The sequence below is a fragment of the Urocitellus parryii genome, chromosome 5 (genome assembly GCF_045843805.1).
Source record: "Urocitellus parryii isolate mUroPar1 chromosome 5, mUroPar1.hap1, whole genome shotgun sequence".
NCBI lineage: Eukaryota > Metazoa > Chordata > Mammalia > Rodentia > Sciuridae > Urocitellus > Urocitellus parryii.
The window spans coordinates 156,462,383-156,481,224 of record NC_135535.1 but is presented as its reverse complement, the minus strand read 5'-3'; the positions used below and the strand labels follow the sequence as shown (position 1 = coordinate 156,481,224).

At 40.4% G+C, this 18,842-nt stretch overlaps 2 protein-coding genes and 1 pseudogene across 4 annotated transcripts in view; 2 read left to right on the top strand and 1 right to left on the bottom strand.

Annotated features, from left to right (window-relative positions):
* Dna2 (DNA replication helicase/nuclease 2) overlaps nucleotides 1–350 on the top strand; it is a 43,297-nt gene extending 42,947 nt beyond the window's left edge. The window contains exon 21 of the mRNA XM_026394671.1: nucleotides 282–350. Within this exon, the coding sequence (XP_026250456.1) occupies nucleotides 282–350 (69 nt within the window). The remainder of the gene's footprint in view (nucleotides 1–281) is intronic.
* A 3,300-nt stretch (nucleotides 351–3,650) lies between these two features.
* Nucleotides 3,651–4,197, bottom strand: LOC113187028 (large ribosomal subunit protein uL6 pseudogene; annotated as a pseudogene).
* Nucleotides 4,198–10,327: 6,130 nt separating this feature from the next.
* Rufy2 (RUN and FYVE domain containing 2) overlaps nucleotides 10,328–18,842 on the top strand; it is a 42,235-nt gene continuing 33,720 nt past the window's right edge. For 2 of the 3 annotated variants that reach the window (XM_026394666.2, XM_026394668.2), the window contains exons 1-3: nucleotides 10,638–10,825; nucleotides 12,429–12,602; nucleotides 17,601–17,718. In XM_026394666.2, the coding sequence (XP_026250451.1) occupies nucleotides 10,723–10,825; nucleotides 12,429–12,602; nucleotides 17,601–17,718 (395 nt within the window). In that variant the 5' untranslated portion in view covers nucleotides 10,638–10,722. Of the gene's footprint in view, nucleotides 10,407–10,637; nucleotides 10,826–12,428; nucleotides 12,603–17,600; nucleotides 17,719–18,842 lie in introns of those variants that run through there. The other variant, XM_026394667.2, reaches the window with a different exon arrangement.

Here is an 18,842-nt window from a genome sequence, read left to right as displayed (position 1 = left end):
TTATTTTTTATTTTATGGATATTATTTGTTCCTGACAATTGAACTTGGGCTTCATGCATGTTAGGCAATGACTCTACCATTGACTACATCCCTTGCCTTATTTTACAGTCTTAGATTAAAATATATAAATCTTATTGCCTCAGTGTATAAGTATCCATAGAATACCATAAGATCTTGACATTTCTTTGTAGTAAACCAAATCACAAAATGTGAAATAATGTCATGAATGTTTTTGTGCAATTTCATACTGTGTTTAGTGTATCTTCCTTAATTTGTCCTACATCATTGATCTCCCATCAAGAGAACATGAAAGTCTCTGTAACATTTTGGATGATTTTCAAAGAGGATAAAATGCTGTTTTCCTTGCTTTTTGATGTCTGGACAGTGTCTCTTGGCTCGTGTCTAAGATTCATAATTTAGCTTTGCTATAAAGGCCGTGTTTGGTTAAACTATGAAAATGACTTTTCATCTTATTAACATAAAATTCTATTGCCATACAAAATTTAACACTACCTTTTTTCCAGTACAGATGTGCTCCAAACTTTGGAAAGTCTAAATTTATAAGTATGATAAATTCATTTTTGTATGACCTAGATAAAGAGTTTGAGGCCGGGCGCGGTGGCGCAACTTGGGAAATTGGGAAGCGGCTCAGTGGTCAAGTGCCCCTGAGTTCAATCCCTGGTACCAGACCCCCCCCCCAAAAAAAAAAAATTGACAAGATTTTTTTTTACCAACTTTAAAGATGGATTAAATTTTGGATCTAAGCTTTACATTTTTAAGTCTAAAATTTCAAAACTAATTTGATTTATAGATTCAGTCATAAGAATTGTATCTGCAAGTTGGGCACAGTGATGCATGCCTATAACCCCAGCAACTTGGAAGGCTGAGGCAGGAGAATCCCAAGTTCAATCCCAGCCTGGGCAGCTTATCAAGACCCTGTCTCAAAATAAAAAAGGCTGAGGGTGTGGCTCAGTGGTATAGCCCCCTGGGGTTCAATCTCCCCATCCTCAGTATCACACTCACAAAAAAAAGGTATAGTCCCTATTTTCAATTATTCTGTTTGTTTACCTCTTTGTTTGGGGACATTATTAAATTTTCCCTTTTTGTATAAAGATACCTCAGAGTGATTAATTGTATATATGATGACAGAGTTTAGCCTTAGGGTTTCCATCTTCTGGAAGAAAAATCTTTCTATTGAGTGTTTTTGTTTAATGAATGTTAAATATTTTTAAAATTATTGCTTCTACCTTTGAAATTCTTATTTAATAAATTGTTTTTTACTGATGGACTTTACTGTGTCATACATTATTAATATCGACAAATCCAGAAACCAAGGAGAGTTAGGATCATAGAGAGATTCCTGAAGGATGCACAGAGTGGACCTGATCATAGACAAGTCATTGATCTGACAGGGAAGACTGCAGAGGACGCTGTTACGTATCATGAAAATATAAGTCAGGAAGGAATCTAAGATGATTTCAATTCCTGGGAGTGAAATGGATCAGAAAGTTCTTTGGTTTAGTCAAGTGGTTGCTTGTTTGTACGGCCTGAGAAGTAAAGCTTCAAGAGGAGCCTGGGGAAGAGTGCCCTGTCTCCTTTCATTTTGGGATCTCTCTTGGTCTCCAGATCTCACCATTTAGGGGCTGGAGTTTTGGCTCAGCGTAGAACGCTTGCCTGGCATGTGTAAGGCACTGGGTTTGATCTTTAGCACCACATAAAAAATAAAAGAAAGGTATTGTGTCCATCTACAACTAAAAAAAATTTTTTTTAAAGGTGCTATGAATTGGAGGCGGGGCATAAATTTGAGGTTCAGATCAAATCGTCAAAGAACTAACAGTGCTTGTGCCCCACAGTGTGACTCCATGCTCAGGGCCCAGAATAGGTGGCTACCAGTCACCAGTAACAGTAGTGTCATTGGTTCCCCACTTTGTGCATTTCTAGGTCAAAAGCACTATTAATCTTGAGAAGGCTTTCCTTATTGTTGGGTTAAACATGAACCAGTTTCTGGGAAAACTTGCAGTGAGATAAGTTCTCTAAAGGAATGTGGTAATGAGGGAAATGGGAAGGGGGAGCTGGCCATTCCTCTTATCTCCAGTCCTTGGGAGAGAATCTGAAGAGAGTCACCTTGGTTGTAAAGTAAAGGAATGTGCTCATAAAACACCTCAAGAAAGCCTCCTGTGCACTATGCACACAGCCTGTCATTTACTCCTGCCTGTAGGCACAGCGAGGCCCTCCATTGCATCCTGGCCCACTGCTGCGGCGGAGTCGGTCAGTATTACAATGTCTGTTCCTCTGTTACCATTTATGCAACTCTATGCAGTACCAAAGACTTTAAGGTTCCACCTTCTCCAAGGGTGCTTTTCTGATTTTTTTTCCCTTCCAAACATAATTATCCCCCTTTCTACTGTAATAGTATATATGTGTTGCATTATGATATCTATATTTTAAAAATCATCAGTATTAATAGTAGCATGCTTTAAAATTTACCAACATTTCTCATAGTTATTCTCTCAATTGAATTAAGCCCTGTGAAGTATCTAGCATAGATATTTTGGTTTAGTTAATGACTTTGGCCAAGTCATTGCCAGATCCAGATGTTCCAATTAATAATTCAGCAATATTCACAGCCATTGTGTGTTCCCCATTCAGTGTTTATATATTTTCCAGGTGCTATGCAAATGTTTAGAAGCATTACAATTGTCATTGTAAGAAAATCGAATCTTGGGCCAGATCGGGATACAACTGAAAGCTCTGTGGTGTGATGTGACAAGCTGGTCCACCTGAATTTAGTGGACTGATTGGTCATTAAAAAGACCGCTTTTGCTGGGCATGGTGGTGCCCACTGTAATCCCAATGGCTCAGGAGGATTGTGAGGCCCTAAGCAATTTGGTGAGACCCTGTTTCGAAATAAAATATAAAAAGGGCTGGGACCACAAAAATAGGAAGTTATACCCCATGTATATATGATATGTCAAAATACCTGCTACTGTCATGTATAACTAAAAAGAACAAATAAAAAATTAGAAAGGGCTGGGGATGTGTTTCAGTGGTTAATCACCCTGGGTTTATTCCCCTGTACTCCTGCCGCCCTGCTAAAAAAAAAAAAAGAGAAAAGAAAGTGTTTTTAGCTCATAGGGGAGGCCCATCCAGTCCACACAAGTCACTACTGTTAAAGTGATTGGGACTCAACCCTGGGAAGATTGAACCAAGATATACCCAGGGGATTAAGTCTGACTTTCAATTCTTGTTTGGATATTGCTTTGGCACATGAAAGATTTTTACATTAATTTTTTAGCCTTATTTTATTCGCTTTTATTTTTTTTATGTGGTGTTGAGGATCAAACCCAGTGCCTCATACATCTAGGCAAGTGCTCTACCACTGGACCACAATCCCAGCCATTTTACATTAATTTTTAGAAACTGTTACTGTGTTTGTGGGTAGTGTACTAGGGATAGAAACTTTGACTAGCATTTTGTGATTTAATTAAGTATACTCCCTGTACTTAAATATGTCACTAGGGATGGAACCCAGGGGTGCTTTACCACTGAGCTATATCTCCAGCCCTTTTTAATAGAGATCTTTTATTGCATCACTGAAATATCAGATTGACTCCAGGACTTTGTTTCTATGGCTGGAACACTCCTAGATCTTATTCATCAGCCTGCTGAACTGTTCCATTTTCAGAAACATAAATACCATCCCAAAATTTTCTGATATCCTTGTTTTTCACTGTTGGGGCTTGCAAAATTAAAGCAGCTGGAATTTGAAACAAGTTCAATGTCATTTCCTTCAAAAATTAATTCATCTTTCTGAGCTTGAGACACTGAACAAGCAACACCTGTCATCATCCGAACCCTGAGGATGTATTTTTCACCCAAGAAATTTCGGATTTCAATAAGAGACCCATTCTCCTCTCCTGAATAACAACGTTAATAGGACGTAAGCATAGACAGACCTCATCTTGTCACGAAGCCCAGTGTAAAAACCCTGATCACGTTCTCTACATCACCGCAGATCATGCGAACAGTGGCCAGTTCCCTTCTATTTCCCCACCATTTGTCAACCGTAGCCTCTCTTTCTTTCCAAGGAGGCTGAGGTCTACATGGATATGACTGAAATCCCTCCAGAGGGTTCTTCAGAGTAATGTTGACATTTTTTAGAATGTTGACAGTCTGATTGCTGAGAATGGTCTTCATTCTCACAGTAGATGTGGCAAAGAGTGAACACAGGGGATCTTAACCACTGAGCCACATTCCCGTCCCTTTGTATATTTTGTTTTGAGACAGGGCCTCATTACCTTGCTGAGGCTGGTTTTGGATTTGTAATCCTCCTGTCTCAGCCTCCTGAGCCACTGGGATTACAGATGTGTGCCACCCAACTGGCTTTTATTTTTTATTTTGGGACAGGGTCTCTAAATTAGTTTAGGCCTAGCTAAATTGCTATGAGTGGCTTCAAACTTGCTATTCTCCTGTCTCAGCCTCAAGAATCACACTGAGATTAGAGGTATGGGGATTGTAGTCATGAGCCCTCTATGATGAGCTTTTCAAAATATTTTCAAAGAGACAGAAGTAGAATAGTACAATGAACTCACATACTCATTACCCACATTGAGCTGTTGTAGATTTTGTTGAATTTATTTTCTTTTTTTTTAACAGTTTATTTTTTAAGAGAGAGAGAGAGAATTTTTAATATATTTATTTTTTAGTTTTCGGTGGACACAACATCTTTGTTTGTATGTGGTGCTGAGGATCGAACCCAGGCTGCGCGCATGCCAGGCGAGCACGCTACCACTTGAGCCAAATCCCCAGCCCTGTTGCATTTATTTTCAACATCTTTTATTTCCTGAGTTATTTTAAAGCAGACATTTGATTTTTTACTCCCTGTACTTCAATACGTGCTGACTTTTAAAAAATTAATATTTTTATAAAATGACTAAGTTTAGAAATCCAAAGTCTTGAGGCTGGGCGCGGTGGAGCATGCTTGTAATCTCAGTGGCTTGGAAGGTGAGGCTGGAGGATCCAGAGTTCAAAGCCAGCCTCAGCAAAAGCGAGGCGCTAAGCAACTCAGTGAGATCTTGTCTTTAAAAATAAAATACAAAATAGGACTGGGGATGTGGCTTAGTGGTTGAGTGCCCCTGAGTTCAATCCCCAGTACCAAAAAAGAAAAAAAAAAATCCAAATTCTTGGGAAACGGGTTTAGCTCAGTGGTAAATGCATACTTACTATGCACAATGCCCTGCATTCAATCCCAGCATGCATGACCTTCGGCACCACGCTATGTCCCCCTTATCAAAAATCTAAATTCTTACTTTCTGATAAAGTACTCAGAATAGGTTAGTACCCTCTGCTTCAATCCTACCAAGAGTTTGTAAACACATAGATGACACCGAATTCCAATTCTGCTTAATACAGGAAGCTAGAGTATCTTGTAGAACAGTGGTAGAATACTTAACCTAGCAAGCAAGTGACCCCAGCACCCAAAGAAAAATAAATTTACCCTATAGGGGACAATTTTTTTTTTTAAATACATATGACCAGTTGGGCACAGAGATGCAAGCCTGTAATCCCTGTGACTCAAGGCTGAGACAGGAAGACTGCAAGTTCAAGTCCACCCTGAACAAGTTAGCCAGACCTTGTCTTTTATTTTTTATTTTTATGTTTTAGTTGTAGATGGATACAATATCTTTATTTTATTTTATTTATTTTTTATGTGATGCTGAGGATCCATTCCAGTGCCTCACATATTCAAGGCAAGCGCTCAACCCTTGAGCTACAACCCCAGCCCCCGGACCGTGTCTTAAAATAAAACTAAAAATGCTCAGTGGTAGATGGCCCTGGATTATATGCCTAGAGGCACAATAAATACATACATACAGGGCTGGGGATGTGGCTCAAGCGGTAGCGCGCTCGTCTGGCATGCGTGCGGCCCGGGTTCGATCCTCAGCACCACATACCAACAAGATGTTGTGTCCGCCGAGAACTAAATAAAATAAATATTTAAAAAAAAAATAAAATAAATAAATAAATACATACATACATACATACATACATACGGCTGGTTTTTTGTTTTTTTTTGGTACTGGGGGTTGAACCCAGAAGTGCTTAACCATGGAACCACATCCCCAGCCCATTTTTAAAAATAGTTTATTTAGAGACGCTGAGCTGCTTAGGGCCTTGCTAAATTACTGGTGCTGGCTTTGAACTCAAGATCCTCCTGCCTCAGCCCCCTGAGTATCTTAAATTATAGGCGTACACCAGCACATTTGGTAGCTGTTTTAAAATTAAACTTCTATTAGTTACCTGTGAAGTCCCTAGTGGAAAAACAATCTATAAAATAAAGCTCTTTTGCATTGTTTTCATGGTTCTATTAAATAATTATGGGCTGAGGATGTAGCTCAGTGGTAGAGTGCTGGAGTGGTAGAATACCCTAAATTTGATTCCCAGAACCAGTGCACCTCAAAAAATATCTTAACGGAGACTTCATGGTGCAAAGGTTGTGCATCTGACTCCAGATCAGAAGCTTGGGTGTTCAAATAATTAAATATGTAGTAAAATTTTATTTGCTTTTCTAAATTCCCTTTGAATATAAATTCCTGCTGCCCAATTTAGCACACACCTGTAATCCTCCAGACTAGAGAAGTTGAGAGGATGGGAAGTTCAAGGCCAGCCTCAGCAACTGAACCAGGCAACTTGACTCTGTCTTTAAAAAATAGAAAGGGCAGGGCAAGTAGCTTAGTGGTAAAGTGCCCCTGGGTTAAATCCCCGGTTCAAAAATAAATAAATAAATGTATGGGATGTAGCTTAGGGGTAACAGGTCCTGATATGGGGTTTGACCAAAAAAAGAAAATTCCTTCTTTAACCTGTCATTTGGAGAGGATGAAAATGAACAATCCAGTAGTATCACAGTTTTTTTTTAATATTTATATATTTTTAGTTGTAGGTGGACACAATACCTTTATTTTATTTACGTGGTGCTTATGATTGAACCCAGGGCCTCGCACATTCGAGAGGAGCGCTCTACCACTGAGCCACAGCCACAGCCCCAGTATCACAACTTTTTTTTTTTTAATTGGGATCTCATTATGTTGCCTAGACTGGACTCAAACTCCCAACCTTCTGGCTCAGGCTTCCCTATAGCTGGAATTGCAGAAATGAGTCACCATACTCAGCTCTTATTTCAATTATTATTTTTTTTTAGTTATAGTTGGACACAATACCTTTGTTTTATTTATTTATTTTTATGTGGTGCTAAGGATTGAACCCAGTGCCTCCCACGTGCTAGGTGAGCGCTCTACCACTGAGCCACAACCTCAGCCCCTCAGCCCTGAACTTTTTTTTTTTTTTAATATTTATGTAGTTGTAGATGAACACATAGTATCTTTATTTATTTATTTTTAATGTGGTGCTGAGGATTGAACCTGGTACCTCACCCATTCGAGGCAAGCACTTTACCACTGAGCTACAGCCCCAGCCCTGCACTTTTAATTGCCAGATAACAGTAGACCAATTTAAACTTTTCATGAATTTTAAACTCTATGAAACACTATCAAATGTTCATTTTGAGATTATGAAAATGGTGACTATTTTTGTGCTGGTTAAAATTCTGGTTCTGTGACATTGGGCAGATTATTTACCCTTTCTGAAGTTAGTTTCTTCATCTGTAAATTGGGTGTAATTCCTTCTGGTAGGGTGATTTCGAAAGCCAAATGAGATTTCAGCCTAAAAACTGACCTGCTCATATATGTTCATTGATGGATAAAGGAGATCAACATGAAATGAAAACAGTACAGTTGACTGTACATAAGGACCTATCTCACATTATTCACAAAAATCAATTCTGGATGCCATAACAGACCTAAATATGAAAAGCAAAGCTATTCTCTCAAGATTTTCATGCAGCTGGGGTAGTGAGGATTTCTTAAACAAGATACTAAAGCATAAACCATAAATGTAACTATAAGAAAATTAAAGCCTGGTACAGTGGTGCACATCTGTATTTCCAGTGGCTAGGGAAACTGCAGCAGGAGGATGGCAAGTTTAAAGCCAGCCTCAGCAACTTGGCGGGGCCCTAAACAACTCATCAAGTCCCTGTCTCTAAATGAAATACAATAAAAGGCTGGGGATGTGGCTCAGTGGAGTGTCCCTGAGTTCAACCCCATTACACCCCCCTCAAAAAAAAGAAAAGAAAAAATGGCAACAAAGAAAGAAAATTGGAATACATACTTATCAAAGGTCATCATAAAGAGAAAAATCAGGCAAAAAAACCCCTAATACTGGCAACATATAACTGACATCAGAGTAGTATGTAGCATGTTAGGAAAATCATACAAGCCAATGAAGAAAAGACAATACAAGAATGGGCTAAAGACCTGAACAGTTTCTTGGCAAACTTGGATCTCCAAGTAAGTAGAAAATATGGGCAAAAGTGCTCAATGTTATTAGTAATAATGATAAATACAAAGTAAACTCACCATACAAGTGCATATTCACAAAACTGGAAAACAATTTGACAATTCCAAGCACTTGAATGGACATTAAGCAACTGAAAACGTTAAGTGCTGGTAGGAGTGCAGATTGTGGAAAAAGTTTTGAAACCATTTTGAATTTATCTGGTCAGTTTAAAGAAAGGTATACCCGCATTTCCAGGAATTCCAGTTAATCATATGCCTTTGAGACTTTTAGCACATGCACTGAAGGATGGATGTGCACCTTGAAAACAGTCCAAAGTGGAAACTCCTTGTGGACTTGGATGAATCTCAAGAACATGGTGGTGTGCAAAAGAAAAAAGCAACAAAATTACTCAGTATTATGCGGGTTGGAAGCGACATTGTTTAGGGGTACATACTTAGGTGATGGTGTTATACATAAAAGCAAGAAAATTTTTCTCATAAAGGTCAGAATGGTATTTAACTCTGGGGGATGAGTGAGACTACTGTTTAGGGGGATTTTCCTGGGAGGGTGACTCTGTTCTATGCTTGATGTGGTGATGATTACTTTATAGTGATTCCTTAAACCATATATGTAGTGTATATATATGGTTTCAGTGTGTGTGTGTGTGTGTGTGTGTGTGTGTATATATATATATATATATACACAGTGTATATGTATGGTTTAAGGAATCACTATAAAAGATATCTATCTATATACTATATGTTTTAAGGAACCAGTACATATTTTTTATACATTTTATCCATTTATGATTATCTCACAATAAAGAAAATTTAAAACCACAAGAAACAGAACAGAACTTTATAGTAGCCAAATTGATAAAGAGAATTTCAATTTCACAAGATACCAGGTCTTTCAAGTTCAGTTATAATCTGAACTGCTACAGATCTGACCAGGTAATAGATTACTTTTGCTGGGTGCAGGGGTGCATGCCTGTAATCCCAGCGACTGAGGAGGCTGAGGCAGGAGGTTCTCAAGTTCAAGGCTCAAAGCCAGCTCCAGCAGTTTATCAAGACCCTAAACAATTTAGCAAGATCCTGCCTCACAATAATAATTATAATAATGGCTTAGGGGCTAAAAACTCAAACAAAAATACATTAACTTAAAAATAATTACTTTCGAGCATTGTTTTATTTTTAAACATATTTATTTATTTAGTGGCACGGGAGATTGAACCCAGGAACGCTTTACGTCTGCACTACCTCCGCAGTCCTTTTTATTTTCTATTCTGAATCAGGATCTTGCTGTGTTGCCCAGGCTGGCCTCGAATTCGCAATCCTCCTGCCCTAGCCTCCCCAGTCGCTGGGATCACAGGCGAGCGCCGCCGGTGCCTAGCGCTGTTCTCATTTTTCCGCTCCCCGAAGGAGAAAACACTAGTTTTCCCTCACACCTCTCCTTGATCAACGGGACCGTTGCTCGTGACACCTTATAAACCTGTGTATTTCCTGATTTAACGCCGTGATTTGGAGCTGCCTGCCTAACTTCAAGGGCTTCTACCTACTGTGAACTGCGTCCTGTTTTCTGCATTCCCTGGTCCGCTGTGAGTTTGAGAAGGTGAGAGGCGAGGTCTGGGCCAGCCCGTGGGCACGGAACCGTTTGCACGCGCCTCTTATCCCCCGTTAAAACCCGGGATTTGGGCTCTGGCGAGGCGCCGGGGAGAGAAGCCCCGCCGAGGTCCGGCGCCGGCTCCCACTCCCGAGCTCTGGTCTCTTCCCGGTCGAGTGGACGCCGAGGCTGAGCGGGGCGGGCTTTCTCCCGTGCGGGCTGCAGGCTCCGTCGTCTCCCACCGGAGCCCGGGCGCCGCTTCCCTCGGGGGCCGCCCGGGCGTCCTCCCGCCGCCGGGGGCGCTGTGGGCCGCAGCGGGCCCGGTGCAGATGCGGTGGCGGCCGCCGAGCGGCTGCAGGGAGCTAGTGGCCGGGCCCAGGGAGCCCCCGCCCGAGACCGCGCCGCCGCCATGGGTAAGGGGAGCCGGCCGACAGCTGACGCCGCCCTCGGTCGCGGGCTGCAGGCTGCGGCCGGGCGGGGAGGCCCGCGCGGGGGCTGCGGGAGCCGTGGAGTCGGATCTGGGGCCGGAACCTGGGGTGGGCGGGGGCAGCCTAGATTCGGGGGCTCGGGGTCGCCATGGCAACGCGCGGCCCCACCTTGTTCTTTCCCGCCCCCGCCTGGATTCTGGGGTCTGGTGGCCGAGGACTGCAGGTCTGACGGCTTCCAGGAAGCGAGGACCAGGCGGGCTGGGTTTCGCTCCGGGGTCGGGGTCACAGTCTGGGAAGAGCGATGACTTTTCAGATTTGGGGGTGGCGGAGGGAAGACGCATCTCAGGTTTTGGCCTGGGCGCCCCACGCCGAGAGAGGGGGAGCGATGCCGTGCCAGACCCTGGGTGAGCCCTCCGCGGGGGTCTTGGGGGGGCTTCGGGAGGCGGCCTGGGGTTGGGGTAGGAGGAGAGGCAGGGAACGGGCTCCAGGCCTCGGCTAGGTGCGCAGAGGGGCCCATTGCCTGGTCTCTCTGTGCATCTGCAGCCTCACCGAGTCACGGAGTCCTGCTAGGGCGTGGCCGCAGCGTAAAGGTCCTCCGCCTGGCAGTCTCTGGTACTTAGCACCAACCTGCGCCCAGCAACTGCGGTCACCCTTTGTATGGTTGTCATATCCCGCGTTACGGGTTTTGATGGGCACTATAAAATGAGAATCGTCACAGATTATGACACATCAGGTGGTTTCACTGGGGAGCCCTACCACCATGCAGATTTGAAGAAATAATGGTGCACACGTATTCCATTAAGTCGGCCTGGTCATAACACTTGGGTTTGGGTTTTAAATTCTTAAGAATTCAATGTCATGCTTCATGATAGCTAGCTGAAGTCAGATCTAGAATACTAAATTATGCAGAACTCTGAATTTTTGTTCAGTGAAGGAAAAATGGGCACTTTGACTACTTGGGCTTGTACATTAGTCAGATATTATAGATAATTAAGTGTTATACGAAGTGCTTTGTTCCCCCTTTGTGCTAAAGGGGATTAAACTCAGGGACGCTCTACTATTGAGCTATATCCCCAGCCCTTTCTATAATTTTTTATGTTGAAATAGAGTCCTGCTAGGTTGCCAAGGCTGATCTCAGATTTGCAGGTCTTGCCCTTCAGAGGCGCTAGGATTATAGGCACGCACCACAAAGTGTTTCATTTTTCCGCACCTCAGCTTTGTCATCTCTGTTTTCTGAAAATATTCCTGCCAGTCACAAGTGATGAGAGTATGGGGAAGCATCTGTATTTCTTAAAGAATAAAATTTGTGAGAGAGAAGATATATTTGGGAGTTGAAAATGTCATTTAAAAATCTGGACTTTAAAATATGTCTTGGCATTCAAACTCAAACACAGACATCATCAGCTATATGGAAGGACAGGGAACTGTGGTTCATGCAATACAAAACTACAATTGGAATGGAAAAACAAGATAGAAAGAAAGTTGAAGTGACTGAAAGAATTGAGCAGCTTCCGCTTCTCCGTTTTTGTCGGTGTTACTGTTTTAACTGCTGTGTTTGTTATGAGAGATAGTAGTATCTTAGAGCTTTACCTTTTATTTTATTATAGGTTTATTCTGAATATTTTTTGCTTGGAATTTATCCTTAAGAGCATATCTGTTATCTACCATTTGCATGAGACCCTTAAATGTGTCGCCTATGTCCCCAACCTATCTCCTTAGAAAATAATTTTTAAAAACTCATTTTGTTAGGGAAGAGTTTCCATAAAGTAAAACAACTGTAGGAGAATGGCAAAACTGCAGAAACTTAAAAATGATTCAGACCTTTGTCTGGAGCAGGCATGGCAGTTTGCTATGGTACGAGTGAGAGAGACATAAAGAGAAATTAGGTAGGAGATATTCAGGAAAAAGGAAAAGCAAACCAGTGTTCATTTTATAGAGGAAGGGACAAAGTTTGTATATTTTTTATTGTCTTGTGAGTGATATTGGATTCCTTTCTTGTATTTCCAGCTACAAAAGACCCTACAGCTGTAGAGAGAGCAAACTTGTTAAACATGGCTAAACTGAGTATTAAAGGACTCATTGAATCTGCTCTCAGCTTTGGTCGCACTTTGGACTCCGACTATCCCCCTTTGCAGCAGTTCTTTGTCGTTATGGAACATTGTCTGAAACACGGTCTTAAAGGTATCATGAAATTTAAAAAAATTCACTTTAGAATCCCTCCCTTTCTATCTTAGCCTAGAAAATGTATTTTTGAGGCCATAATTACTGTTATTTTGTGTTTAAAAAATATTTAGTGGGTTGATTTGGGGGAGAAATACCATTTTGTTTTCTAATAGGTGATCTTCAGAAAATGCTTAATTGTTTGTAAATTTTTTTTCTTTATTAAACATTTTTTCAACATGTACCCTAGAACTGGTTTCCATTTTGTAGAGCAATCAGAATTATTTTAAATTTCAAACTTCAAATGGTGATAAGAACTCAAAGTTTGAGATCTATTAAACAAATACATTGAAATAGTAGATAGCGTAGCTGGACATGGTGGTGCACCCCACCCCTGCAATCCCAGCTCAAGTTCAAGGGTACCCTTTGCTCAACAACTTAGTGAGAACTTGTCTCAAAAAATAAAAAGGTCTGGGGACATAGCTCTGTAGAATAATATCCCTGCGTTCAATCCCCAATGCTATGAAAAACAAAAACAAAAAAACATTAGATTGTTAAAATAGGAACCTCCTTATTCTATGGGAACATATCTAGAGAAAATATTCTCTGGTTTGGGTTATTATAGAAATGAAAGTGATCCCTGAAAAAGATCATCCATTCTATTATACATTCATATTGTGAATGTAAAATGTTTGTTTTATGCTTAATTTCTTTTTCCAGTACTAGAAATAAATCTCAGAGCCTCCTGCATGCTAGACAAGTACTCTACAACTGGGTCACCTCCCCAGTCCTAATAATTAAAAGTTAAAGAGTAGGTCTTATACAACATATACTTAAAAATTAAATATAGACTTGAGGATGTGGCTAAGCACTTGCCTAGTGTGCTTGTAGCTCTGGGTTGAGTCTCTATCACCAGACACACACACACAATTGACAGTTTGATTTGTAGTTCATATGATCAGCATCTACATGGATGGTATATAAGAGTTGTATGCTAGCCTTCATGGTGGTACACACCTATAGCTAGTAGGGAGGCTGAGGCAGAAGGAAAGCAAGTTCCAAGCTAGCCTGGGCAACTTAGTGAGACCCTATCTGAAAAATAAAAAGAGCTGGGGATATAGCTTAGTGGTAAAACATCATTGGGTTCAATCTATAGTAACCCCCTGCCAATTTTTTTTCTATATGATAATATTCATTTTTACTTTTGTTTAAAAATGATTTTTTAAGATATTAGGGATTGAACCTATGGATGCTCTATCACTGAGCTGTATCCCTGGCTTTTTATGTTTTGGTTACTACGGATTGAACCCCTAGCCCTTTTTATTTTTTATTTTGAGACAGGTTCTTGCTAAGTTACTTAGGTCCTCACTAAGTTTCGGAAGCTGGCCTGGAACTTGTGATCCTCCTGCCTCAGTCTCCTGAATCACTGGGATGACAAGTATGCACTGGCTAAAGAATTAAAATAATTTCTTAAAATTGCGCTGGGCATTGTGGCACACACTCTAATCTCAGCAGCTTGGAAGGCTGAGGCAAGAGGATTGTAAGTTCAAAGCCAGCCTCAGCAACTTAGTAAGACCCTGTCTCAAAACATAAAAGGGCTGGGGAGCAGGGCTTGGTGACTCACACCTGTAATCCCAGCAGCTTGGGAGGCTGGGACAGGAGGATTGTGAGTTCAAAGCCAGCCTCAGCAAAAATGAGGTGCTAAGCAACTCAGTGAGACCCTGTTGCTAAATAAATATTATATATACACACATATATTTTAGGGGATGTGGCTCAGTGGTTAAGTACCCTGGGTTCAATCCATAGAACCAAAAAGAAAAAAAAGAAAAAAAATTATATGAATGATAGTGAAATATACTTTTTGGCACAGTATTCCCCCACCCTACCTTATCTGTGACCCCTCAGTGGATGTCCAAAACCATGAATAGTACCAAACCCTATGGTTTACTTTGTTTTTTTCTTATGCATGACTATGAAAAAGTTTAATTATCATTTAGACACAGTAAGAGATTAACAACAATAATAAAATAGAAAAATTATTACAATATACAGTAATAGAAGTTGTGTGAATGTGGTCTGTATGGAATTTTCTATGTAATACTTTCAGACCATAGTTGACTACAGGTACCAAAGTATAGAAACCTCAGATAGAGGGAACTATTGAAGTATATCAAACAATATAACATAAAATAAAATAATGCCTGGCATAGTGGCAAAAATCTGAAGTCCCAGCTACTCAAGAGACTGAGTTGGGAGGATTCATTGATCCCCAAGTTTGAGATCAACCTGGGCAACACAGTGAGAGCCCATCTCAAAAACAAAAACAAACAAAAATCATAACTACAGAGAGCAAAATATGAATTCTGTTCGTTCCTTTCCATTCATCTTCCTGAAGAGAATCATTCTTTCAGCTCTTTTTCTTTTTTTTTCCCTTTTACTCTAAATACCATTGTGTTTTATTATCCTGCAATTTTTGTTTTTGGAGAACTTTACGTAGAAAGATTCCTAAGAGTATTATTACCAGGTCAAAAGATATAATTGGCATTGTACAGGCTTCACTGATTTATCCACTAGCAGTGGACAAGAGCATTTGTTTCCCCACATTTTTGTTCTCTCCTGATGTCGTCAGTCTCTAAACACGTTTTTTGTTTTGTTTTTGAGAGGAGCTCTCCTTATCTTGCCCAGGCTGGTCTCAAACTCTTAAGATCAAGCCACTCTCCTGCCTCAGACTCCCAAGTAGTTGCAACTCCAGGTGCTTCCACATTCTGCTTCAAAATACTTTGAATACATAGAAAATCACCAGTCTGGTCCAATCAGACCTTTGTGATTTTTAATTTCCTTTTCAAAAAATTTTATTTTTAAAAATAGCAGTGATGTAGATCTTTATTTTCCCAAAGCCTAATAAATTGGAATTTAGAATTTGCTGGCCAAAATAGTTATTTTCATAATTCATTATCATTTACAAAATATAGTAAACCATTTTCTAGTAGTCATAGACTTATCCCCCCCCCCCCCCCGCTTTTTAGTACTAGAGATTGAACCCAGTGGCACTTTACTGCTGAGCTAGGTGCCCAACACTTTTTAAATTTTTATTTTGAGAAGGGTCTCACTAAGTTGCTTTGGAATAAGTTGCTTAGGGCTCACTAAGTTCCTGAGGCTTGGAAGCCTCATGCCTCAGCCTCCATAGTTGCTGGATTACAGGTGTGTGTCATAGTGGCATCCCCAACCCTTTTTATTATTTTTTTATATCTTTATTTTTGTTTATTTTTATGTGGTGCTGGAGTATGAACCCAGGACCTCACGAGTGCGAGGCAAGCACTCTACCACTGAGCTACAACCCCAGCCCCCCTTTTTATTTTTTGAGACAGGGTCTTGCTAAGCTACTGAGAACCTTGCTAAATTTCTGAGACTGGCCTTAAATTTGGGATCCTCCTGCCTTAGCCTCCCAAGTGACTGGTGTGTACCAACCACCAAGCCTGGCTCCTGCTTATCTTAATGCATCTAGGTTTTTTTTTTTTTTTTTTTTTGTGCTGGGGATTGAACCTAGTGGAGATTAACCCCTGAGCCATATCCCCAACCCTTTTTGTTTTTTTATTTATATATATTTAGTTATCAATGGACATTTATTTAATGAATTTATTTTTTTATTTTTATTTTTTTAAAGAGAGAGAGAGAGAGAGAGAGAGAGAGAGAATTTTTTAATATTTATTTTCCATTTCTCGGCAGACACAACATCGTTGTTTGTATGTGGTGCTGAGGATCGAACCCGGGCCGCACGCATGCCAGGCGAGCGTGCTACCACTTGAGCCACATCCCCAGCCCATGAATTTATTTTTATATGGTGCTGAGACTTGAACCCAGTGCCTCACACATGCCAGGCAAGCACTCTGCCACTGAGCTACAACCCCATTCCCTTGATCAAGGGTCTCGCTAAAAAATAAATTCATAATTTTTCATAATTAAAAGGAAAACACCTTGTTATTTGTGCTTGGCTTATTTAAACTTGTAAAGATCAATCTGCAAGGGCTACCAGTCTTTATTTTTGTACTGGTCAAGAATGAGTCTGGGGTTGAAGATGTAGTGAATTCAATTCTTAGCACCACATAAACATAAACAAATAAAATAAAGGCATGCTGTCCATCTACCAAAAAAAAAAAAAAAAAAAAAAAAGGATGAGTCTGGTCATTGTTTAATTACTTGCTATATTCTTTTCTTTTTAAAGTGGTATAGGGGATTGAACCCAGGAGTTCTTTACCACTGAGTCGTATTCCTAGCCCTTTTAATTTTTTGATTTTGCAACAGGGTCTTACTAACTTGCCTAGGATGGTGTCAAACTTAGAATACTCCTGCCTCAGCCTCCTGTGTGGCTGGGATTACAGGGTGTGCCATCATGACCAACTCTGCCTGCATACTTTTGATATGAAAGACTGTCCCAAATGCATTTTTCCGATATGGCAAAATGTGTGTGTGTCAGGGGCAGAATGGGCAACAAGTTCCTGATTGAACAGGTTCCTGATCAACAAGAATGGAAAAGTGGAGCATGGAGGGGCACACCTATAATTCCAGCTACTCAGAATGCCAAGTCAGTCTAGGCAATTTTATTGATACTTTGCCTCAAAATAAACAAAAACAAGGGCTGGAGATGTAGCTCAGTGGTAAAGAACCTTTTTACTACTTTGGGGCTGGGGCTGGGGTTGTGGCTCAGCAGTAGAGTGCTTGCTTAGCACCACAATAAAATAAAGGTCTTGTGTCCAACTGCAACTAAAAAAAAAAAAAAATATATATATATATATATATATATATATATATATATATATATATATTTCTATCACCTCTGGGTTAAATACCCAGTACCAAAAAAATTAGTTAAAAAAAATAAAGGAGTGGAAAGGTCTTTGAATAATGGTATGTTAAGTTAGAAATAATGAAACTAAATATTTAAGGTGAAGTTAATACCATTTTATATGTTGAAACTGTCGGTATTGTACTTTTTTCTTTCTTTTTTTTTTTTCCCTCCAGTAAGAAAATCATTTTTGAGTTACAACAAAACTATTTGGGGCCCTCTGGAACTGGTGGAGAAACTTTACCCAGAAGCAGAGGAAATAGGAGCCAGTGTCCGAGACTTACCTGGTCTTAAGTAAGTAATGTTATTAGTGTTCATTCTTAACCTCCGCAGTGTATTTACTGTCCTCTAACATACCTCATAGTTTATCATCTTCTCTCAGCCTTAATGATACCAAGAATTCAGTCCTAGTCTCCGGTAAAAATCCAATGACAAGGACAAGGTTTTAAAGAAAAAGAAGATTATTGCTTTGCCAGCAAAGGAGAATACACAGTGGACTCCTATCCCAGGGGCTGTGATTCTAACAACCAGGGGAAATAGTGGGATTTTAAAGAGGGGATACAAAGGCTACACTCTGGCTGTGCCTCCTCAGGAGTTTCAATTCAGCTTTAGCCTTGAGAGGTAGCCATTTCTCAGACCCCTTGGTGCCAGCTCTGAAGTCTAGATTCCTTCATTCCTGTGCCCTGAGCTGAAAGATAGATAACTTGACCTAGGACAGAAAGGTTAATCTTGTTTCCCCATGATTAGGAAGGAAAAAAAGGAAGGGGGGGAGGATTCAGTTTTAAATTAAGCTGCAGTGGCAGAGCAGCAAGGGTTATATTCAAATCATGAGTGGACCCCTATTGTATTACATACCCTTCTTTCCTTGTCTTCTAATAAAATTCTGTTCATGCTTTGTTTGTTTTTTGAACTAGGGATTGAACTCAGAGGTGCTTTACCACTGAGCCACATCTCCAGCCCCATCCCATTTTATTTTTTTAAAATTTTTTATTTTTAGGTGAACACAATATCTTTATTTTATTTTTATGTGGTGCTGAGGATTGAACTTAGTGCCTCACGCCCATCCCCATTTAAAAAATTTATGTAAAAATTTTTTGAGACAGTGTCTCACTAAGTTGCTTAGGGCTTGCTAAGTTGCTGAGACTGGCCTTGAATTTGTGATCCTCTTGCTTGAGCCTCTGGGATTACAGGCATGTACCCCAGTATTTGGCAAACTGTTTATTCTATATGATTCAGCTCAGATTCCACCTCCTTCAATAGAAGTTAACCATCCTTCCTTTTTTAAAAAAAAATCTTTGCTTTATTTTATTTATTTTTATGTGGTGCTGAGTATTGAACCCAGGGCCTCGCACATGCAAGGCACGTGCTGTACGGCTGAGCCACAACCCCAGTCCCCCCATCCTTCCTTTTAAGTTCTT